The sequence below is a fragment of the Cyprinodon tularosa genome, unplaced genomic scaffold (genome assembly GCF_016077235.1).
Source record: "Cyprinodon tularosa strain WSP-4 unplaced genomic scaffold, ASM1607723v1 ctg284, whole genome shotgun sequence".
NCBI lineage: Eukaryota > Metazoa > Chordata > Actinopteri > Cyprinodontiformes > Cyprinodontidae > Cyprinodon > Cyprinodon tularosa.
The window spans coordinates 460461-471690 of NW_024038990.1; the positions used below are offsets into that span (position 1 = coordinate 460461).

The 11230-nt window shown below is 40.4% G+C and overlaps 1 protein-coding gene across 1 annotated transcript; it reads left to right on the plus strand.

Moving 5' to 3' along the window:
* Window positions 1-4161: 4161 nt before the first annotated feature.
* Window positions 4162-6073, plus strand: LOC119786972. Its single transcript, XM_038290589.1, has 2 exons — window positions 4162-5459; window positions 5658-6073. Exon 1 carries the CDS (start codon window positions 4175-4177, stop codon window positions 5441-5443), a length of 1269 nt encoding a protein of 422 aa, XP_038146517.1. The 5' UTR covers window positions 4162-4174; the 3' UTR covers window positions 5444-5459; window positions 5658-6073.
* The last annotated feature ends 5157 nt before the right edge of the window (window positions 6074-11230 follow it).

Below are 11230 nucleotides of genomic sequence, written 5' to 3' on the forward strand. Positions count from 1 at the left end.
CTCCTCCCGCCTGCCCGGTTGATTGTTTCTCCCAATCAGAGAGACAAGTAAGAGTCAAGTGCACAGAACTGTTATTTTTTTGTGTTATACTCAGTCCAAAATTGAAGAGGTTTATATAGCTGAGTTAGAAGAAATTTGATTAAAAGTGGAAGACGGAGCTAAAAATAATCGAAATGAACAGCTCTCCTGTACAGCTTCCCATCTTTTTGACCCAGAAGGATCTGCTACAGACTGTTCCTGACGCGACAAAGTTACTCCAAATGTTGCTCACTGTACCAGCCACAGCCTCCGTGGAAATGTCATTCTCTGGGTTGAAAAGACTGAAAACATCAATCGGAGAAATAGGACAGATTAAGGAAAACTTTCCTTCATGCCAATAATCTTGAATGAGGCAGAGAGACGTTTAAACCTAAAGGAACACAAGGAGGACTTTTACAGCAAAATAACAGAGGTTTTCATGGCAAAGGATAGGCACTTGGACCTTATAAATAAAGCTAATACCACAAACATAATTTTAATGTTATCAACAATTAGATTAGACTAAGAAAAATACAATAGAATATTTATAAACTAAAATTTGGTCTTAAGTAAAATATTCTCTTTTTTTTCATCCTCTTTGTTGAACAACCTGCATTTAATTCCGTTTAGTATCAGAATTAATAGCTTTAAAAAAAATAACTGAATATTTCAGTGAAGGTCAAAATTTAAATATCTCTTTTTGTACACCACTCTATACTCTCATTTGTGTTGTATTAATTGTATAACTAAAGAACAACCTTTAATAGGCCTACATACCCATCATGTGTGTGAAAGAGAGAGACAGACTGAGTGTGAAGAACACTGATTAGATACAAATTAAGCAGTAGCCAATTTAATACGCTACCCTTTAAATTTATATATTTGTAAATCTGACTCTAAAGGAGTCAATGCCTCATCAACTATGAACCTCACCGCACGTCACTAGATACAGCAGTAGTCTACAGCAAAACTGTGTTGCCTGTTGTTGCAAGACAAAACAGAGCCGTCCACCCTCATTTCCTGAATATGGTGAATATTTGGGTGGAAAACTTAACTCGTTCTGCCCAGTCAAACCTGTTATTTAATGTAAATTTGCTATCAAGGATGTATCCTAATTATCAATTTATAGTAAACTGATGATTAATATTAATGATACACCCGTCCTCTGGAGGATACTCTCTAATTTTAAGCAGATTCTTGCTGTTATTTACAAGAGAAGTAATGGCAGTGTGAAGGCATGCTAGCAACAGCAATATGAATGGTCAGATTCTGTTCCATGATTATTAAAACTTTAATGGCAATAAGTATGCAAAATAGAGTTTATTCGGTTCTCTTTGTAAATATAAAAACTCCATATAGTATTTTAAGTTATCACTTAGATAGCAACCATTTAACATTTTTATTTAGAAGTGAGACAAGCTTCACAAACACATTCCCAACACTGAATGCTAGATCATTATTGAACCAAAGTGGAAAATTGTCTTACAGCGTGTCAGAGCAACTTTCCCTCTGTTTTTATTTCTGTTCATTGGAAATCATAAGTGTTACACTTTTTTCCAGTCGTCGTTTTTTTTTATTCTGTAACCGTATAGGCTTATGCTTTCTTATATCTTCTTCATATTTGTGGTTTGATAATTTGTAACAAAACATTACTGTAATACTTTTTTCAATTTAGAATATTGTAAAAGAAATGTTGGCCCTCATTTTTTTTGGAAAGATCATCTTGATACAAGAGAAAGCTGAGGCTTTTCAAAATGATGGCCGTTTAGTAATTTACTGTTAGAAGCTGTTATTAACTTTGATGTTTTTTTTTATGTTGGAGGCAGGCTTATTCTACATTCCTGATTTTTTATTTTATTTTATTTACCATTTTTCTTGAAGTTGGATCTAACAGTCGTAAAACCCAAATCCCAACTACAGAGGGCATGTTTAGCAAAGCAAACACAAGCGCTAACAGCTGCAGTCTGTAAGTAATTGTGTCAAGGTACACAACAGAGGGTCCAGGCAGGATTCAATCCACAGACTCCCAGGTGAAAGTCAGCTGCACTGACCTGTCAGCCAGAGAGGCCAGTATCTGAGGCTTGATGAGACTTCTTAATATCTCAGTTCAAAACCAGGGAGGGAAAAAGGCTAAATATGAATAGCACCAAAAAAAGGTTGATTATATTGTGAATGTTTGGACCTTGTGGGTGTAGCACACAACATCCAGAAGAGAAAAACACCCAGGGGTGATTGTCATACTCATTTTGTGTCATTGTGGAGAAACCCGGAGAGACAAAACCAGAGACACACAGTCAAAGAGATGCAGGAAGGAAATGGAAAAAAGGCTCTACGAGGTCAGTAATGCTCGACCTCTCATCTTTTTCAGTGCACTTATCCAGAGACACTACATAATGTTGGTGTCCATTTAAATCGTAAATCTAAAACAATCATGACAATAACTCAGACAGAATATGCCTGAAAAATTAAAAACCCTACTTTGTTCCAAAAGCATGAATACCATGCATACATCTGGGATATTTTCAAAATACTGGCCATCTTATTTTGTATTGTATCCCACAGCAGAAAGGTCATAATCCCCTTCCAGCTTCTGCCAGGGTCTGCAGAAACCAGTAAGCTGTCTCATCAGTAAGACAGATTCCAGAAATACAACACACCTACATATTTTCTTGCAGTTCAAATCCTTCTACATTTTATCACATGAGACACACTGCTTTAGAAAAGGTATATAACAAAAGGGTTTATGTAACTTTTAAAATGCCAGGTTTAATGTCCACTGTTAGAGTGATAACTATTCTGTGTTTCAACCAGAAGGGTCATAAACTTTTATGACCTCCTGTAGGTCATGAGGCAGAATCACACGGATGTGTGACTTCCATCCAGCCAGTTGGTCAATTCACACTATCTTGTTACCTGCATCCTCCCAGACAATGATTACTGGCTCTTCTGTTTTAGGCCCGCCTGTTTGATGTTGTAAACTGTTAATAAAAGGCTTTGCCATGAAGGGATCTGTGGGAGAAGGTGATGGCTTTCCAAGCCAGCATTCTTCTCTCCACCCGGCACACGCTGACGTCATAAAATCCCGTCTCTGTGTTGATCATTTTCCTTTTAATCTTTTAAACTCACATTTCTCTGGATTAAAAACCCAACATTTTTGGTGCTGAAAACCCGGGAGTCAAGATCCAATTGTCCAGGACCGTGCGGGACCAAGGCCAAGAAACTGTCAACAGCCGTCCACCCTTTGCCGGACGGAGCCAATAGGTTGGTCCAGCCCTGCCCTGGACATCCTGGTGACGACTCAAGCTGAGGACTGATCTGCACAGAAACGGTACGCCTAAAGTTTTTTACCAACAGTTGGTCTGGGACCACGTGAAAGCTATAACTAGTTGTAGTCGCTAGAATATTTGACAAACAGGGTTTGTTGTGGGAGATCTGGGATCGGTATTCTATGCGTTTTGGGTCAGGGACCCTCTGTGTGAAAGCTATAACTAGTTGTAGTCGCTAGAATATTTGACAAACGGGGTTTGTTGTGGGAGATCTGGGATCGGTATTCTATGCGTTTTGGGTCAGGGACCCTTTGTGTGAAAGCTATAACTAGTTGTAGTCGCTAGAATATTTGACAAACAGGGTTTGTTGTGGGAGATCTGGGATCGGTATTCTATGCATTTTGGGTCAGGGACCCTCTGTGTGAAAGCTATAACTAGTTGTAGTTGCTAGAATATTTGACAAACAGGGTTTGTTGTGGGAGATCTGGGATCGGTATTCTATGCGTTTTGGGTCAGGGACCCTCTGTGTGAAAGCTATAACTAGTTGTAGTCGCTAGAATATTTGACAAACAGGGTTTGTTGTGGGAGATCTGGGATCGGTATTCTATGCGTTTTGGGTCAGGGACCCTCTGTGTGAAAGCTATAACTAGTTGTAGTTGCAAGAATATTTGACGAAACCAAGTTTTGTTTACAAGTCTGGGACCTGGGTATTCTGTGCATTCGAGTCTGGGACTCTATGTTGGTTAAAAAATAAAAAATATTAGGCCTTAGGTGTGTGTGACTGTGTGAAAGGGTGTGAGGAAACAATCGAACCGCTGTGTACTGGACTAAATTCTTTAAAAATGGGACAAGGCAGTAGTAGGAAGGAAATGCCAGATGATGTTAGATGGATGGTGGCATGTTGTGGTGGTGACCCAGAGTTTGCCAGAAAGTGGATTGAGAAGGAGGGCTGGGATGGAAAGTTGAAAGTTGAGCCGCTGACTAAGATTCAGCAGAAGGTGGAGATGAAGTTGGTGTATAAATCAAAAAGAAAACAAGCTAAATACAGAAAAGAATTAGAAGAGTTAAATAAGTGGATTATGCAAGCAAAAAATAAGGAAAGCCAAATACAACAGAAGAACGATAGAAAGACAGCTACAATTGCTGCTGTAAAAGTTAAAGCTGATGAAGAAACTGTTGTTTCCCGTATGCTTCCTCAATATCCTGATCCTAATCAAATTCAAGGGGGTGATGGGGTTCAAGCAGTGGCATCAGCTGCACAGGAAGGTGGAGATAAACCCCATCACGGTGAATGTGAACACAGCCATGCCACTGTTCCTCCTCCAGTAGCCCCACCATCGTGTGGTGATATTGGAGGAGCAGGAGCAGGCCCCCTGTCCGTGTCGTCCTCTGTGGATGGTATGGAACTCAGTGCCTCTGACTCTTGTGAGCATGAGTTGGGAGGATCAGGGAGGGATGTGAAGCTTGATTCGAAGTGTTACAGGGATCATTATCAAGTGGAGGCTTGTGGAAGGGGCCCATCTGCCCCTATTTATCCAAGATTGGCTGAATTAAAAAAACAAGAACAGGACCAAGATCCTGGGAGGGGGGCATGTGCTTTTCCGGTGTTGGAGGTGGCCAACCCTCATTGTGGTCAACGCACGGGACCCCAAGATGGTGACCCACTGGATTGTGGACCCACTGTTCTTGTGTGTGGACCATGGACAGATGCAGAGATGCGGACTGCCTGTCAAGGTTTACCTCCAGCCAGACAGAACCCAGTTAAATGGTTCGAGGATGTTAAAAATAGATTGAGAAAATTCATGGCAGAAACAGGAAAGCCATGGGCAGAAAACGAACAAGATGACATTGACCCGCTAACTAAGTGGATGCTGAAGCTTTTCAGCGACAAAACTGTTCGGAAAACATGTAATCTGCCTAGTGCTCCTTTTGTTTCCCCACAGGAAGGCCTGAAGCCTGGAGACCGAGTGCTGATTAAAATCATCAAAAGGAAAACTTGGAAAGCTCCGAGGTGGGAAGGACCCTACAAAGTGCAACTAACAACCCCCACTGCCGTGAAAATCCAGGAGAGAGACACTTGGATCCACCAGAGTCATTGTAAACTGATTAAAAACTTTCCACAGCAAAGAAGCCCAATTACCTTCACAGGAACCCCATAACTAAGAGCTGATGAAGATGGAAAAACTAATGACATTCATCTGCCTGGTGGTGACCGTTGGAGTGGTGTCTCTAGGGACTCAAACTGACCGTCTGAAACAAAGGAAGAGCAGGATGATTTTTGATATATCCACAGAAAGTCATCCATACGGTGCAGTTCCAGCACCATGGACAGTTTGGTTCACCATGGGATCATGGTGGCAGGTACTGATGAAGATAGCTTTACCATTTATAGGATTGTTAATCATATTTTTCCTTTTTATTTGTTGCTTAATACCATGCCTGCAATCAATGTTTCAGAAAATGATAGGAACCACTCTAATCCAATATTCAGCTATCAATTATGCTCAACTCCGCCGAGATGCTGATGAAGATAATGATGATGATGAAGTTATGTAATCTTTTACAGGGATAATGGTCGCCTCCTCGGGAGGGGCTGGGTAGGAATTTTTTCTCTATTGGAGAGTTTTTGCCTACTCAAGGGACAGATTATTTTTAAAGTTTTTACATTCTTTTTTACCTTTGTGCTTGAATTTTCCTTTTAATATTGTTGTGTTTTGCATATTAAACTTTGATTACTGAATTCCCTATCTGCAATGCATTCATGATGTATGTAGTGAAAATCTTTTTAGAAGTGCGATATGCTGATGTTTTTATGTATAAGAGGAGGGAAATGTTAGAGTGATAACTATTCTGTGTTTCAACCAGAAGGGTCATAAACTTTTATGACCTCCTGTAGGTCATGAGGCAGAATCACACGGATGTGTGACTTCCATCCAGCCAGTTGGTCAATTCACACTATCTTGTTACCTGCATCCTCCCAGACAATGATTACTGGCTCTTCTGTTTTAGGCCCGCCTGTTTGATGTTGTAAACTGTTAATAAAACGCTTTGCCATGAAGGGATCTGTGGGAGAAGGTGATGGCTTTCCAAGCCAGCATTCTTCTCTCCACCCGGCACACGCTGACGTCACAAAATCCCGTCTCTGTGTTGATCATTTTCCTTTTAATCTTTTAAACTCACATTTCTCTGGATTAAAAACCCAACATCCACCACTATGTTTATATATATATTACAGAAACAACACTGATAATAAAATCTTTTTATTGGCTGCATTTTGGGTTGAGCACCTGAAATGATTAAATGGGAAAGGGACAGGACTTGAAAGTCGTTTAAGACTTGAATTGAACAAGGCTTAATGTCTTATGGACTCTCCTTCATAGTAGTCATTGCCATTGGGCTGGCCAATTTTTCAGTTTGGCTTTTTTTAACCTGGCCTTGTCTAAACCAGCTTCCAGGCTTTACCCATGTACTCTCATTCTAATCAGAACTTTCACTATGTTTGAATGTAGGGATGCTTTAGTTTTTGATGCTATTATAAACATGATCCTTCCTTATTAACCTTCATGGGGGAAAGTGAATTGTCACAGCAGTAAATCAGAGTCAAAAGATCCATATCCAAGGGAATTACCTAAATTATCAATATCAATATGTATCAATTAAAGCTAAAATTAGCTCTATGTTAGTTATAGTTAACATTGCTAGCATAGTAGATCATTATTTATGTTCCTAATAGAGCACTTGGACCTCAATCTGCAGGTTTAATGGGGGTTCCTAGAATTTCCAGAAGTAGAATGGGAGGCAGATCTTTTAGTTATCAGGTTCCTTTACTGTGGAACCAACTACCAGTTTTAGTCCGTGTGGCAGACACCTTGTCTAATCTTTAAGGCAAGGCTTAAAACTTTCCTTTTTGATAAAGCTTATAGTTACAGTGGCTCAGTTTATTCTAGGCTATCTCTATAGATATAATACTAAAGGCTTAGATTGCTGGAGGACATAGGGACCCCTTTTTCATAATGCCGTCTCTGTCATGATCTTGGCACTAATGACTGGCTTAATTATTAATTTCTTTCACCGGACTATCTCTGCCCGGTTTCCAATTACTGCTCATCTGATCCACCTGCTTCTGCCTCTACTTAAGGTGCTTGCTCCCAGTCATCAGGGCCCTTGGTCATGTTCTCTCATGCCAGTGGTGTTTTTAGAGTTCCTTGGTGTTTCTGATTTCATGATCCTGACCTGTTCTGCCTCTCAACCTCTGTACCTGCCTGTTCCTGTCTGATCTGTTTACCTGAACATTTTTTGGACTCCTGGACCTCTGAGCCTGCTGTTCCTGTTCTGATCTGTTTTCCTGACCTGGCTTGGGACTCCTTCATGTTCTCCGGGGCTGCAGCATATGGGACACTTAGGGCAGAGTCTGCTGCATCTTGTTGGCACCCCACCGACTGGATCCTACCTCATTCTCTGGGTATGGACTGTACTTGTAAACCAATTTAGTGACTCACATGGATAATCATCCTCCCCCAGAGTATCATGGCCACTAACCTGTGTTTCTCTCCTGTAAAAGTAATCCCACTGTGTGGCCTGAGTACTGGGTCCTCTGTTCTGAGTCAATATTGTCTTATTCTGTATCTATTCTCTCTTTCTGGAGTAATCTGACAGTGAGGACAGTCATACACAGGTGCTACCAGGCCCTCTGACCAAAATGAATAGGTGATGTGTAGGGCTGGGTATTGTTCAAAAATTTTCGGTACCGGTACCAATACCGATACCTTCACTTCGATACCGGTTCCTGAACGATACTTTTTTCGATACCAGTTTTATAATATCAATTCGAAGAAAAAGAAAATTACACAACATAAAAAAGTACAAATCTTGAGTTTTATTTTAAGCTCTGATTTTTCCATTTACATTTTTCCTCTTACATAAAAAAAAAAAAAATCAGTGTCTAATATTCACTGTAACATTGTGAGGACCTTTTTACTTAGCAGTTTACCATGTCTGACAAACAAGCCCGTTGAATGGGATCCTACTGACAGCGCACCGCTGGTATGTGGGGGTCTGAGCGGCTCTGACAAAGAATATTGGAAGGCGCATATGGATGAACTGACTGCAGTGATTAAGTTTTCAGGTGGATTTTCCCACTTAAAAACATAATAAAACTACTTTATTCCCACTGATCACAGCAAATATAGCTGCAAGGCAAATAAAGGATAGAGTAGCTCCGCCCAACGCGCATCAGAGCCACTTTTGCACCGCGCAGCCAGAGCAGCAAAGCAGCTTCAGCCGCGCGTCAGAAGCTGGAACAAGCATCAAAAAAGGAAGCAGCAGACGTGATTTTGCTTCTCCTGCTGCGTCCAGTTTGAAATTGCAGCATTATTACAGCATTACTCCGCTCTGGCTTTGCTCTGCCCACGGGCTGCTGAGAGGAGGATGGTCGCGCCGGCTGCGGTCCGCTCTTCTTGCAGTCAAACACCGAGCAACTTTCCGGTCTTAAATTGTCTCCGTGCACGATGTATTGCATTGCGCACTATTAGCATCAGTCTTAATAAAGTGAAGCCGCACTTTTGACCTGGGGGGCATTTTAAAGGGTTTCCGCGACGCTCACAACCAGTTCACAACAGATACACATGAACCCTGGCTGTAGGCGTGACCACCTGTGTATTTTTCCTGGATGACGCAATCACGTTAAGTGTTACAGCCAATCACCGAAACTTGGTACCGAAAGACGAGGCATGTTTCGATACCCTGTAGAACCGAAGCATTTCGGTCGGTACCATAAAAGAACCGAAGTTCGGTACCCAGCCCTAGTGATGTGAGTGAAGAGTCTTGGCTAAGGAAACAATGACTGAGATTGATGGAGCTGAAGTTTAAACAGGCGACTGTCCAGTAAACATCTGAATCCTAAACCGCTTTTGCCCCATTGGGTGGAGGGTAAAGTATAAGATCTTGTGATAAATAAACAAAACACTCATTAATTGCATTATGGCTCTGAAGAGCATGACATGTTTTGTTTCAGGGACAGAGCTTTAGCGATCTTGTTGATTGTTAGTTTAAAAATATGTCAAAAAACACACACATTGGGTTAAACTAGGTTAAAGGACAGATTCGGCAACATCTCTTTTTTCCCCACCCAGTTGTAGAGCAGATTTGCTGACAGAACTTAACTAACATTTAAATTTCTACAATTGTGGTAAGAATTATAGGTTTTTCTCCCTGTGGTTCATCGGTATTGGGTGACGCCTATGAACCACGAGGAAGTTTTCCGAACTGTTGAGACTTTTTTTCCATTTTTTAAAGGGATCAACTTCAGTCAACCCTTTTTAAATTGGCTTACATATACAACCAAATTAGACACGTATAATCTCTAGACCTCTTATCACACCTTTTACAGATGACAGTCAGCTTTGTGAACTACTCTACTGGTAGATTTTGGCTGTCAAAAGATATCTAAACATCCAAAAATACTAAACTTCTTTTTTAATAGACTAGCCTACATGTTGATTTCTTTTCTCTGAAGTCTCACATAAAATGGCAATTAAAGACGCCCAACAGCAGGTCAAAATTCAGTACATGCAAGTGTAAAGTCCAAATCCTACATTTTACATTTTGACATTCTATAACGTGTGTTATTTGACGGCCACACTGAAAAGCCAATAAATGAAGGACCCTTACAGAAATATTCAGTTGTGGATGGATATCTGAAATCTTCTGTTGAATTCTTTAAAGATTCCTGTAAAATTCTTATAAAGGTCATAGACACATCATTCTCAAACTGTGGCACTTGAAACAAACAAATAAATAAAAAACAAACAAAAAAACAACAACATCTTTTTCCATTTTTTATATATTTTTGAGAATGTTTCAGGTAGCTCAACCTTAATAACAAAAAGGAAATTCTAAGTTCTTTAGGGGTATTTAGCAAGTTTAAAACAACTTTTTAGTTATTAAAATCTCCATAGAGAGGCATTGTGAATGTTTTTTGGGTTACCTTTATCCTAATTCTTTAAAAACAAATCCAATCCATCCACTCCCAGAATGTAATTAATCTCAGAATGTTTAGAAGACTTTACAATTAATATTCATTAATCTTTATTGCCGTATATTTTGACTGAGGTTTTACTGGTTACTGGAAAATAATTATCAAAACTTTCAGTCTCTCTATATAATCCAGGGTGCAATGACACCCTGGAGGGAAATGTCAGCTGGGCTGCTGCCATCAACACCTCCGTTTATAGATGATATACTTGATCCTGTTTGTCGGCGCTTATTCCAGTTTCTCCCCCAGACATAGCTGGGTTCAGCTTTTACTGTAACTAACTATGTGTGAACTCTATCATCTCTTCTGACTTAAAAGAAATGTGGCTGAGAGCTTGTCTGCTTAATTGTATCTTTGCTGAACAGAGCCACCACATGCAAAGTATTTAGGGATCAGTTCCCTGCAACCAAAAGGGTTGTTGGTACAAAACCAAGCTTTGGCTTTTAGTGATGTTGTGTCCTTGAGCAAGAAGTCAAAGGGTAATTAAATGAACGACTGATTATAGTGTAAAGCGTTTTGGTCAAGTCTCCTGAGTTGAAAAAAATGCTATATAAATACAGGCCACTTTGCATAGTTCAACCAACCTGACTGGATGAGTTGATTGTAATGTCCCTGTAGATTGTAGCCATCGGCGTCGCCAGACCCCATTTACTGGGGCACGTGCCCCAGTATAAATGAGCTGTGCCCCAGTATAAATCTCATGAATATTTGCAACAGTGATACATTTTTTTAATGCATCAATTTAGATAATTCCAACGGGAGGAGACGTATATTTCTACTCAAATGCGCAGCAAGTGTGTTGTTAACTCCAAATTGAGGATGTATTAGCGCCCCCACGTCAGCGTATGTCACTGCATGAACTGCAGGTAAATTAACACGCTCCTCTCAACTGAGTTGGATGGGACACTGTGCG

Excerpts from the sequence above, each read along its gene's own strand:
- LOC119786972 (XM_038290589.1), top strand. The coding sequence starts at position 4,175 with ATGGTGGCATGTTGTGGTGGTGACCCAGAGTTTGCCAGAAAGTGGATT.